Source organism: Cyrtonyx montezumae, unplaced genomic scaffold, assembly GCF_038088225.1.
Source record: "Cyrtonyx montezumae isolate F1298 unplaced genomic scaffold, pur_monq_1.0 scaffold_3, whole genome shotgun sequence".
Lineage (NCBI taxonomy): Eukaryota > Metazoa > Chordata > Aves > Galliformes > Odontophoridae > Cyrtonyx > Cyrtonyx montezumae.
This window is the reverse complement of record NW_027072034.1, coordinates 137,728,093-137,741,546: the sequence shown is the minus strand read 5'-3', so window position 1 is coordinate 137,741,546 and position 13,454 is coordinate 137,728,093. Positions and strand designations below refer to the sequence as shown.

Sequence of the window (13,454 nt, the reverse complement as noted above, 5' to 3'; positions counted from 1 at the left end):
ATTCTTCAGCCCCAAAGCTGAAGCTCTTCTTCAGACTGCAGGGTATTGCAGCAGCGTTCTTTCTTCTCCCTACTTGCTCCCCCCTCCTGGTGTCAAACACAACTTAACAATTTGTTTGTGAGTGGGATGTTCCCACTATTTCAAGCAACATCTCACACAGTTGCTCTAAATTTACAAATTATTGCTCTGTATCTTATAAGGTTGGTTGTAAACACTGTAAGCAGGTCCTTAGAAATTAATATTTTCTACGGAATAGCAGGCAAGTAGCTACATAGTGTCACATGTCACTGAGAAGACAGGATTGACCGTGTCAGTGCTCATAACGGTGTCACAGAAGATCCTTTGGATGGATGGTAGAGGCCAGTGTAACAGATGATGAAATATCTCTACAACCATCTGTTGTTGATTGTTTGCTAAGAGAAATGAAAGTTTGACTGACTTGTAAATGATTACAGTACTTTGGGTAGGGGGTGTATGTAGGTATGTGCAATATTCAAATTCTGCAGCACCCTCTGAGTTCTCTGTAGAGAAACTAACCTGGCTGCTGCAGATTCTCAGTGTTACTTTACAGTTACAGGAGTCCGAAGAACAGCGTATTCAATCTGAGCATTGTGTTCATGACTTGAAGGCTGTCTTAGACTATCAGGAAAGAGAAATATCAGCTTCTTCCCAGAAACTGCAAGACCTTCTGTTAGCAAATTCTGGAACTAATATTACTATAAAGCAACTGGAAGAACATGTGCAGAGGTAAGAAAATAACCTAGCGAAGCAAGGTTTTGCTTTCTGGAAGTCTGAAAACATCAGGATTGCCTTGTTGCATTGCCGTGGTAATACGTGATTTTGAAGGAAGCTCTTGCTTTAGATTGCATTCTTTCACATTGTTCTTTCACAATTTGTGCTATTATGGATCTCTCTAATATGATCTCTATTTCTCTTTAAGACTTGAAATTGAAAATGCCAGACTGGAAGCCACAAGCAAACAACAAACCAATAGAATTGAAGCTCTTCAGAAGGATCTGCAAGCCTCAGCCTCAGTAAGCCAGTCATAAAGTTGCTTTTTTTTTTAGGGGGTGGTGGGGAGCCTCTGAGCCTAGCTGGATATTTTTCATGGGAAAGTTATATGATTTTCCTGGACAGTGCAGAGGAGGTGAGTCACCTGAGCTCTGCTGACTGTAGGGTACTTTGAAAATCCTGCTGGTCCATTCCCCAGCTTTCTGGTTTTAAGAGTTTTCCTGTAATAATATATCAAGTCTACTGAACGCTGAGGTTTTGACATTAATTTGCTGGTTTAAATATTTTATTCTTTATACCATTCATGACATTACATGACAGACACGTATTGGAATGTGCATCTTGAAAGGAATTCTGCAGGTTTCTTTAGGGAAATTTCACATGTGTGTTGGTTCCAAGAGCTTCATGCTCGAGGCCTGACTGACATCATCAAGCTGGGACAAGGATTTTGCTGTGTGGAATTGCTTTTCCATTGGCTGCTTGATGTGTATTTGTTTCCATGAAGCAGTAGAGAGAAATCCCTGTGGAATTATTTTCTGAACTTGGTGAAAGGTTTGGAATTTCCCCCTGTTCAGTGGCAGCAGCATAAATAAGGTGATTGATATTAGCATAAATAAGGTGATGTCACCTGTGGTTTATATAAAGCAAATTATTTATGTATTCTAAGCAGTGAACTGTAGGCCTTGTTATACCCGTGGTTGTCAATTAATGTGGAAGTGGTTCTGAAAATAACTATGTGTGGAAGTTGAACTTTGTGCTACTGACTCAAGAAGACACGTGTGCCTGCTCTTTCCCCCTTGGTTAAGACAGCATTGTTTTCAAATGTATGGTGGATGAGAGAAGCTCTTTTGCGTGTTCATTGTTAAGAGTTAGAGTAGTATGGTTAGGTTGTGGTTGGACTTGATGATCTTGAAGGTCTTTTCCAACCTGAGCAATACTATGATTCTGTATTTGAAGTTTCTTTGTATTCTTCATAGTTTTCTTCCAGAAGCCAAATGGCAGAGGTGATAATTGCTAACAATTTTATATGTTTTTTTAAACAATTTTTTCAAAAACAGATGATCTCTAACACCTAGCCAATACCCAGACTTATGCTGCTATTTTCTTGAGTTCTCACATACTCAGCTTTTTGTATCCCTGCCACTCAGGCCCTGAGTACTTTTGTGATTTGGGAATCGTGAAGGAATTGAATAGAAGCCAACAGGGTACATCTCTGTAAATGCTAGAGTTGTCCTGTCAGGAAGATGGTGTGGTTTGATACCAGTAGAGCACATGGAGCAAGGCTGCAGTTCCTCAGTTCTTTATTTGGTTTCCTTCTGGTTGTTGTCTGACCCCTTGATTTCTGGGCAGGGTTAAAACCCCTTATTTTCAGTGCAGCTTTTGGAGGAACTGCTGCAAGTTTTCAGAACAGCAGGAGCTTAAAACCCTTGCAGAATAAATAAGGTGCGAGTGCAAAGTACTAAACTAGTTGCCACCTCTCCTCTGGTTTGTCTGAGAAAACACCACGAGGAACAAAACCAGAATTAGTAAACAGCCACACACAAGATGTGGAGGTCGTGACAGAGGAGACACTGATGAATTTCAGAAGAGCTGACTCTTCCACAAGAGCCTGCTGGTCGTTGGAAAATCCATGAATGCTCTAGACTGTGAGGTGTTCTCCTGGGCTGTGGCTACCTATGTGAGCTGACCTATTAGCAGAGGGACTGCAGAAGCTGTTCTTCTACATCTTTTTCCAGCTTTCTGGGATGAAACCCATTAAGAGGAGGGCATTTGCTTCAGTGGGGGCATCTGTTAGTATCCACAGGTATCAGCCTGTTTGTGTGGCATCTGAACTGATTAAATGTTCACAAGAATCATGTGCCCCAGTGTTGTGCTGAACTTGGCAGAGGGACAGATATGTGCTGTCTGCACTTGCAACATGTACTGGCCTGTGCTGAGGCTCCCCATGAGCCAGCAGTATGCTCTGGTGGCGATGAAGGCCAATGAGATCCTGGGGTGCATTAAAGAGTGTGGCCAGCAGGTCAAGGGAGGTGATCCTCCCACTCTACTCTGCCCTGGTGAGGCCTCACCTGCAGTACTGTGTCCAGTTCTGGGCTCCTTGGTACAAAAAGACAGGGATCACCTCAAAAGGGTCCAGTGGAGGGCTACAAAGATGATAAAGTGCACGGAACACCTCCCTTATGAGGAGAGGCTGAGAGACCTGGGTCTGTTCAGCCTTGAAAAGAGTCAGAGGGGATCTCATCCCTGTCCATAAGTATCTAAGGAGCGGGAGGCAAAGGGACGTAATTTCCAAGAACAAATGAAGCAAAGGTATTCTGAAATGGTGAATGAAGTTGACAGATTAAGAACAAAGGCAAGTTCTGGTTGTTTCTTTGTTTTGTTTTTTTGTTTGTTTGTTTGCTTGTTTGAGTTGTGTTAATTTCTGGAAACTTGTAATATGCTTTTCAGGAGGTACAGAAAAGTTATATTTCTGGGGGAGGAGGGGAAATTGGCTTCACAGTTGACCTTGGAAACTTCTGGAACTTCTCATATTTCCTAACGTATTCTAGCAACCAGACAGCGGATTTGACCTAGAGAGGAAGTAACCTCCTTTACCACTGCTGTGGAAGCTGCTTTCTGAAGCTCTGTTTACAAAGCTTTCAAGAGCAATGGCAGGAGGAGCACTTGTTTCCCGTGCCCACTTAGCTCTGTACTGAAGCGCTTCCCTGAAGCACAATGGACATTCTTTCTGATATCTGGGTTGAGTTTGATTTCCATTGAGCAGAAGAGCAGCCCTAGCACCTTTCAGCCTATTCCCACAAGTTAAATTCTGCTAGTTTGGTATTTGTATTTGGAATTTGGTGCAGAATTTGGAATACTTGCTGCAGAAGAGCTGAGGAAGGCTGGAACTCGAGGAATCCTATTGGCAACAGTTTAAAAGCTGTTCTTCCTTTAAAAGATGAGCTTGACTTTCCTTCGGCTTTGATACTGAGTCAGCAGATGACAGTTCCAGTCCTGAAGGTATTCCCCTTTATGAATTTTTAAAGAATAATTTTACACCCCTCTGAGTTCATTTTATTACTGTCTGTAGGTTACTGAACTTTCTCAGAAGCTGGAGTTAGAGTCTAAAAAATGCATCCATCTGGAAGCACAAAACCAGGATTTGAAAGAAGCGCTGCATACTCTGCATGAGAGCCATGAAAAACTGGAGAAGAACAAACGCCAGCTTAAGGAAGAAGTGGCAAAACTCAGACATCACTTGGAGACTAATACAGTGAATCTCATCCAAATAGAACAGTATAAGAAAGAGATAGATGAACGAGCCGCACAAGAAGTCAGACAAAAACTACAAGAAGTCAATGTTTTTTTGCAGGTAAATGAATTTCTTGAGTCTGTCTGTCATTTTTATTAAGCATATATATATTTTTCATTTTTTTTATTTGATGCTTAGTGCTGTGCGTGTGTCTTTCCTGTACAGGAGAATGAAAAATTGTTGGGTGAACGTGCTTTTGTGTGTGCAGTGTGCCTGTAGGTTTCCAACATAATAGCATTCCTGTGACAGACTTCTGTTTTGCAGTTCTTAAAGGGTATTGCAGACTGGTGATCTTGATATTGCTGCTCATCAGCACGGGAATATTGCAACCTAGAGATGGTTTGGCCATAGATACAGGTCACTGTACAGGATAAAATGCTCAGGGAATGAGTCACTGAAGTTGCCATGGGGCAGGAAGAGAGGGGAGGGCAATTCTCATCATTTCTTTGTAGAATCCTTTTTGTGTGCCCCGTCCTACAGAGATATCAGAGCAGCTTCTAAAAGAAGGCTAAGTAATATTGCTAAGAGCAGATCTCTGTTTAGATGAAAACAGTTATGTAATGTGTTGGTTCTGGGCTTCTGCCTTGATTTCCTGATGGTAGTGAGTAGGTACAGTTGCCTCAGCTGTGTAAAACTGTGCCCTGGGGGGGAAAGATAGTTCACTTTTTCTCTGCAGTGCTTGAAATTGTGTTATCTGCTTCAGGCCCAGGCAGCCTCCCAGGACCGTTTAGAACCAATTAGAGCCAGTCATCGTGCCTCACTGACAAACCAACTAAAGCACAGAATTGAAAGTCTCGAATATGAGTTGGACAGAATAAAGAACACTCAACAAGACAATGTTTTTCAACAAGAATCCACAAAGGCAGAAGCAGAAAGATACAAAGAAAGGTACCTGGAAGAAATGAAAGCTAGAAAATGCCTAGGAAATAAGCTGGAAAGGTAAGTCCGTGCCTTTTTGTAGTGGTAATGAAATGTGAATTAGTAGTAGCTTGCATGAAAAACCTTGTTCAGTTTCCTCGTAAAATCCCTCTTCTATGTCTTGTCAGTATTACAGACATAAACCTAAGATGATGTCTTTATGAATGAGCCCTCTGAAACCTTCCCCTTTATTTTTGCAACTGCTGTGATGTCACTTCAGTGTTCTAGCAGTAACACCACTAGCTGTGGCATCACTAGAGTGTGTTTGAAGTTGATAGCATTTTAATAGGCTGCCTTTTGGCCCCTCTCATTTTGGACTCTTAATGCTTTCTGTTTTCTGAAGATGGATAACAGTCAAGGACCTGGAAAAAGTGACATTGCAAAAACATTACCAAAGATGATTCTTTATGTGTTTTTGAATGTTTCAGGGCTAATGAGAAACTATCAGATGCCAACACTAAGCTCCTTCAGGCGCGCCAGAGAAGCAAATCTTTAATTGCAAGCAGCTTTGTCGGTGGAGGTCTGCCCACAAGCCCAGTTCTGTATTCGGCTGAACTGGGACATCTTGACAACCACGTGGCCCTGAACAGAAGTCTTGGCCTAGGAGGAAGCTTCCTAGGCACAGCTGGGAATGTGCTATCACCGCAAAGAAAGGTTGAAGCCTACATGGCTAAGGTAAGCATTGTGAAATACTCTTAAGTGGTGAAGAGTTTTGGGCATCAAGATTGTAAAAAATTCCAGGAGTGCTCAGACACCAGAAATACTGGCATCTAACTAATGAACTATATAACTATACACATACAGAACTATATACATATAAGGTTTTCATGTTTTTTCTTTTAACAAGAGAAAATTTAATAAGCAGTGCTGTGGCATCGGAAGTTCTCAGCTATTTACTAAACTGATGTATAGTATGAAGATAAGTGTCTGACATACTTAAAATGGGCAACTTGATATCTTAGCGATGCCTATCAGACATCCCTGGTCAAGCCACTTCTTCTTTCCTTGCTGATCTGCATCTTGATACTTTCTTTTTGTACGTTAATACTAACGAAGACATGCTTCAAAACTAGGACGGTATAAGTATGATTGCTTTGCTTCTTCCTACACTACTGTGGGATGCATGCTGTGCCTAGGCAACACTGCTTTTTGTGCTTCCTGCCGTAGGGTGGATAACCCAAAAGAATAGTATCCACAGAAAATAACAGAGGTGGATGGTATATTTTGTGTGATTTATCTGGATAGCATACAGACAAGCAGTAAAAATATAAATAAAGAAAAGCTGATGGTCAAGACGCGCCCAGGACTCCACATGGGAGGGATCTCCAGCAAGAGATCCTTCCCCAGTGGTGGTCAGCCCTTAAATGGGGTCTGGGAGAGGTGGAGCTAGACTCCACCCCTTCTGGTCACACAGATACATTGCCTTCCCCTGTGGTCCTGTGGCTGACTCAGTGCTCTCCTCAGGTGATCAATCAGTGGTTCAGGCCCTGATTCGACAGTTCCCATGCATCTGCTATGTACTGTTACCTGAAGAAAGAGTGGCCTACTCTTCAGGAAGTCTTCACAGCTTTCTAGTATTTTGCAGCAATTTATATATGATTGCAACACAGCAGTAACTCTGAAGTACTCTACCAGTTGTGCTACTTAGTACTTGGCCTGTTCACCAGACTACTTAGAAAGACAGGAGTTTATACGACACTCAGCCTTTTCTTTCCTTCAGTATTAGCTTCAGTTAATACCTCAGATTTTTCCAGTAATCTGTTCCCTTCCATTGAAAAAAAAAACAAAAAACCAGCAGCAAACAACACCTCTGTATTGCCATTAAATTCAAGCTAAGTGCTGCCTTCTTGGCCGAAGGAGATCACAAGTACTCCTGACAGTAAAGCTCATAATGACAGGGAGTTAAGGAGCTTAAATTGCATCGTGCCTTATGTAGTCGTCTTGCACGTGGGTTTTTATTTAAAGCTCTCTGTGCGCATTTTTTTTCAAAGTAAGGGAGGTTATCTGAAGAAGAGTGTATGCATCTCCTGGGAGAAGGAAGCTTGTTTAGATTTTGACTTTGATTTGTGCAAAAGCTTTGAAATAGCTTCAAGGACAAGAGGTTGAAAATATTTCACACTGCCATCCTCCAAATTGCTGGTATTGATTCCTCTGTCCATGCAGCTATTAGAAAAAACAAACTGTGCTGATTACAAACAAAAGGAAGAAAGGAGCACAGGAAACAAAGGTGAACTCTACTAGCTGCAACCAGTGTGAGTGCATGGATTCATGCTACCAGTTTTCCTACTGGTAGCGTAAGAGGGAACACCTTCTTCCCATTCCATCTCTGTTTCTGTTCCCCTTCTGATTTTATTCCGTCTGCACTCTGCTTTTGTAGCAGTCTTAAGAATTTCCTCTCTTTTGACTTCTGCCTATTCCTCTTGTTCTTTCTCTGGGCACCAAAAAGAGCCCAGCTTTGTTATTCTTTACACTCCATCCCACAGGCAGATGGTTGCACCCATGGGTGAAACCCCCTGAGCCTTCTCTTCCCCAGGCTGACCAGGCCTGGTGCTCTCAGCCCCTCTGCGTAGGCCACGTGCTCCAAGCACGTCGTGTATTTGCAGAGGACATAAGCCAGGAAGCTGTATGCTGACGATCACTTCTGTGTGTTACAGACCTGGTGGAAAATAATGCAAGAGTCACAAATACCATCAAATGCTAATAATAGCATAGAGTGTTTGGACTGTGGCCCTTGAAAAGGTCTGATTTCTCCTTATGAAGACTTTTCATTCAGAATAAATCACAATAAATAACCAGCTCTGGGGGGACAAGGGGTAAATGCTCTTTTCTAGTGATCCAAGCTGGTTTCTGTTACATAATAAAATCTGCAGTACTTGCTTTGTAAGGAAGCTAACAAGAAAGTTAACAAAGGAGTAATGTGTTTTATATGTGTTTGAAGATAGATATTAACCATATCTACATTTTTATAAATCCACTGTGCTTTCTTCCTGTATTTTTATGCCCTGTTATGGTCCAGCTGGTGAATTCTGTATTGTTATGTGCCAAAGTTAACATTGCTCAGCAGTGAGAAAGCTACAGCCTCACTCACCAAGAGACTGTCTTTGTGAAAACTCAAACTCCAAACCAAGATGTCCCCATTTGGGACGATATTTTTGGTTTCTAATAGGCCATTTATGTGTGGGTTTTAAAATTGTTTTGTAAGTTTTATGATACAAAAATGTAACTTGAAAATTCAATTATGTGTTATGTATAATTCTAGATATGGAAAGAACTGGATGAAAAAATCACTAAAGAACTTGAACGAGGTAATGTAGTACTCTGCTATCAGTGTTTTTAAGGAAGATTATGACTGTTTGTAACTTTTGTGTAAAAAAGAGAAAAAACACAGAGACCAAACCACCTCCCCCACACAGACACACTTGGCTTAAGCTGAAGTCACCTTTCATCCTCAGGCACAAACATCAAACATATAAAACACCCTGAAGTAAGATTTTTATGGACTTCAGTCATCACTTCTCTTTCTGCATACATTCATTGCACTCAGTGTTGTTTGTGGATTCTCTGAAGAGGAGAGTTGCAGTCAGAGACTCGGTGTCCCAAGTGGGGACCAGTGACAAGTGGTGTTCCTCAGGGATCTCTGCTGGCACTGGTGCTGTTTTAACATCTTTTTAAGTGACACGGACAGTGGGATCGAGTGCCCTCTCAGCAAGTTTGCAGATGACACCAAGCTGGGTGGTGCAGTTGAGGTGCTAGAGGGAAGGGATGTCATGCAGAGGGACCTGGACAGGCTCGAGAGGTGGGCCTTTGCCAAACCCGTGAAGTTCACCAAGGCTGAGTGCAGGGTTCTGCTCCTGGCTCGGGGCAATCCCAAGCACAGATGCAGGCTGGGCAGAGAATGGCTTGAGGTCAGCCCTGAGGAGAAAGATCTGGGAGTGTTTGTTGATTAAAGACTCAACGTGAGCCAGCAGCGTGTGCTTGCAGCACAGAAGGATAACCGCATCCTGGGCTGCGTCAAGAGAATTGTGACCAGCAGGTCAAGGGAGGCGATTCTGCCCTTCTACTCTGCTCTCATGAGACCCTACTTGGAGAGCTGCATCCAGTTCTGGATCCCCCAGCACAAGAGGAGGGCCACAAAAATAATTAGTGCTGGAGCACCTCCCCTGTGGGATCAGGCTGAGAGAGCTAGAGCTCTTAAGTCTGAAGAAGAGAAGGCTCCAGCGGGACCTTATAGCAACATTCCAGTAGCTGACGGGGCCAGGAAAGCTGGGCAGGGGCTTTTTATAAGGGCATGAAACAGCAGGATGAGGAGAAATGGCTTTAAACTGGAAGAGGGTAGATTTAAACTAGGTTTTAGGAAGAAATTCTCTACTCCTAAAGTCAGGGTGCTGAAACGCTGGCACAGGTTGCTTGGAGAGGTTGTGCGTGCTCCCACCCTGCAGGCGTTCAAGGCCAGGCTGGGATGGGGTTTGAGCAGCCTGGTCTAGAGGGAGGTGTCCCTGCCTATAGCAGGGGGGTTGGTACTAGGTGTTCTTGAAAGGTCCCTTCCAGCCCAAACCATTCTATGATTCTAAGACCTCTGGAATTTCTTTCTGTAGTTTTAGAAGTTGTGTTGATTGATTACTGAATGTGAAAAAATGTTTCTTCCTTTGTGCCTGTCCCTTTTGCTTTTTGTTTCTCTTGGAAGTTGTTAAATCTGTCTCCAGAGCGTAACCTGTTCAGCTACCAGTAATGTTTTTACAGTGACTTATTTCACTCAGTCTACTGTAAAAGTAACATCATGAATCTTGCTTCTTTTCTCTCCAGCCACTGCTGATCTTGGAACTAGATCTCCTCAAGGTTCTCCAATGGTCTCTATTAATGGATCTTCAAAAAATCTCAGTGTTGACCAGGATCCCCATTGCAGAACAATACAGGAGTACCATGATGTCTTAACCAAAAATTACCTGATCTAAATAAAAATGCAAAGGGAAAAGTACTGGGAATTATTTTGTTTACACAGCATGTCTGTGGTTTCCCATCCTGTAGCTTAGATATGGAAACATCTTTATTGCGTTTTGAGTATAAGTTCTAAATGTACTAAAAAAAATAGCACTCTGCACTTCCCTGTTGGTTACTGAGGTACAGCTGATATGTTTTGCACTCAGGAAAAGAACCATATCTATTTTTTCTTACTATCAGATTGAGTAATGTTGGTTCTTGAACTTGACAGAACTGTCTTAAGTGCCTTTGATTACAATAGATGTGTTATTTTGTTCCACTTGCGTTCCTTGTTTTAACAAAAGCATTCCCTTTTCTCTGTTTAAATCCTTTCATTCTTCGTGTTAATGTTTCTAGTGTTATTTTAATGCACAGGAGGTTATTGTTTGGCTTTCTGCCAGCTGTTTCAGTTCTGATACTGTGAATATTTGTGCTGATTAAGTGATAAAGTTTTACCGACGTTTAAGCTGGAAAACACTGCACTTTACATTGTTGTGTCACTTTTACACACCTTGGGTCTAAAATTACTGTGAGCGTGTAGCCGTGCCAAGAAAGCTTTAATGTGATCTCTTTGACATGTTTGATTTGGTATCCATGTTGGACTTTGTATTAGAATTCGATTCAACTGTAGGCATTCACAGCTGCTAGATCAACTGATGAACCTGAAGCAGTTAATGCTGGGAAGATGGAAAAGCAGTATTTCGACCTTAAGTCCTGTCGGTACTTAATACTGCTGTGTGACAGGATGACTTTTTGTTGCTGCCAACAGCTGGCAATGCAGTAACTGCAGCTCAGGTGGAAGGTAATGCCATGGGACTTTGTGTCTATAAGACTGGTTAGAGGGATGCTGAGAAGGTGGAGATACTGAATGCCTTCTTTGCTTCCAAGTGTAGTGTCTTGCAGCTGGAGAGGAATAACCACATGCACCAGTACAGGTTGGGGGACGACCTGCTGGAAAGGAGCTCTGCAGAGAAGGAAAAGGAGGTTCTGGAAGACAACAGGCTGGCCATGAGCCAGCAGTGTGCCCTGGTAGACAAGAAGGCCAGTGGCACCTTGGGATGCCCCCTCTCCTCTGCTCTGCTGTGGCCACGCTTAGAATTCTGTGTCCAGTTCTGGGCTTCCCAGTTCAAAAAAGACAGGGATCTCATAGGAGTCCAGCGGAAGGCCATGAAGATGATAAAGGGCCTGGAGCATCTCCAGTGTGAGAAAAGGCTGAGTAACCGAAGTCTGTTCAGCCTCGGGAAAAGAGGACTGAGGAGGAATCAGATTAATGTTTATAAATATCTAAAGGGAGATGGAAGGCAAACGGATGAGGCCAGGCTCACCCTTTTGTGTGCAGTGAGGAGATTGTAGACAAAGAGCAATGGTCTAAAACTTGAACACAGAAAGCTCCGTAAAAACATGTGGAAGATCTTTGTGGTAAGGGTGACAAGAGTCCTGGAACAGGTTGCCCAGAGAGGTTGTAGAATCTCCTTCTATGGAAGCATTCAAGACCCTAAGTACACCTACCCATGTGATCCATTGTAGGGTACCCGCTTTAGCAATGGGCTTGGACTCAGGGATCTCTTGAGGTCCCTTCCAAATCCTGTAGTGCTGCGATTGGCTCTTGCACCTTTTCTGTACTTTATGCCCAGATTATCTTCACTGAACAAGTCTTTCTTGGTACTGCAGAAGAGTCATCTTAGAACTTCCTGGCTTCCTCAGTTACTAAGGGTCAGGAGGCCCATGGCAGAACGCAACAGAGACTTTTATAAATGTTGGAAGTTGGAGCATAAAATTCAAATGACTTGATCAATGTTGTGAACTATGTGGGATGTTAAACAGTCTCTGGACAAAACAGGAAGCTGTCCCCTGTAGCCACACGACAAACAACACTTAAATCATAACAGTAGTGGACTCCTTCAACCATTTTATTTCATTTCACATGAAAGACTGTTTCCACTCTCATCCTAACAATTTGAATCGAAAGAATCATATAGCTGCCTTTTCAAAGCCCTTGAGCATTTCCAGCTCCTGAGCTTAATCATGGAATCATAGAATCACCAAGGTTGGAAAAGACCTACAAGATCATCTAGTCCAACCGTCCACCTATCACCGATAGTTCTCACTAAACCATGTTCCTCAACACAATGTCTACATGTTCTTTAAATACCTCCAGGGTAGGTGACTCCACCACCTCACCGAGTGCCCATTCCAGTGCCTGACCACTCTTTCAGAGAAGTATTTCCTGACATCCAGTCTGAATTTCCCCTGGAGCAACTTGAGGCCATTCCCTCTCGTTCTATCACTAATTACAAGAGTGAAGTGAAAAGTGAAGAGTGCATGTGTACCTGACATGCATGCAGGATGAGGAGGAACAAGCTGTAGAAGAAACATGGTGAGAAGCAAGAAGGCAGTTTCTGTGTATTTGATGAGTGCATGCTTTGCACTTGCGGTTTAATCATGGGAATCATTCGCTGTGCTTCTGGCACTAATGAGCTGATTGTTTGCAGCAAGGCAGGACCCGCTCCTATTGACTGTTCATATCTTCGTGTGCCCGTGTATTTGAAATCCAGTTCCAAACTAAATGAGGTTCCATCGTGCGACATTTCCTCCGTAGCATCACACGTTTTCAATCAGCATCAGCTCCTCAGCCATAATCACTTCCTCCTTGGCTTCTGCTCAGCGCCGCAGCGTGCCTGGCTGCAGAACAGTGCTCCCATGGGCTGTGTGTCAGAGCAGCAGGATAGATAAAATGGTGTTTGTGTTGCAGTGGGTTAGAAGAGATTTTAATTACAAGAAACAGAAATGGGAACTACATGTAGGTGCGCGTTTTTGCTGGTCTTTCGCCCTCATATTGCTTTTAAAGCAATTCTGGGCACCTGTTGCTGAGGACATTACGTCATCCACACGTTGCATCAGTGCAGAAGCTCACCATAACCCCGCAGAATCTCTGGTTGGTTTGTTAGCAGAAACGTTGCAGTGTTTATCTGCATGCACGTTTCTATCCGCATCATAAGCTGAGCTGAAGTTTGAAATTATACAGAACTTCTGTTTCTGTTTTTCCCACCTGTACAATTTCCATTGCAGTTTCCACGTCATGCACTGAAATCATCACTACTGGCAAAATGTACACTGATGTCAGGAAAAGATAAATCAAGAGTAGAAAACAAAATGACAATGAGGAGGAGGTGGGGGAAGTAACAAACAGGGTTTATGTCAAAGTGCAAGCGGCGGGCGAGGAGTTCAGTGTGGAGTGACACTTCTTGGCAGCCAT

General features: G+C 42.9%; 1 protein-coding gene across 1 annotated transcript in view; it reads left to right on the top strand.

Moving 5' to 3' along the window:
• The window catches only part of LOC136051474 (ankyrin repeat domain-containing protein 26-like), a 50,477-nt gene extending 40,304 nt beyond the window's left edge, over positions 1 to 10,173 (top strand). Inside the window, 9 exon segments of the mRNA XM_065740913.1 lie at positions 572 to 747; positions 941 to 1,034; positions 1,138 to 1,147; positions 3,267 to 3,364; positions 4,082 to 4,363; positions 5,007 to 5,242; positions 5,650 to 5,896; positions 8,481 to 8,526; positions 10,025 to 10,173. Coding sequence (XP_065596985.1) covers positions 572 to 747; positions 941 to 1,034; positions 1,138 to 1,147; positions 3,267 to 3,364; positions 4,082 to 4,363; positions 5,007 to 5,242; positions 5,650 to 5,896; positions 8,481 to 8,526; positions 10,025 to 10,173 — 1,338 coding nt within the window.
• Positions 10,174 to 13,454: the final 3,281 nt, after the last annotated feature.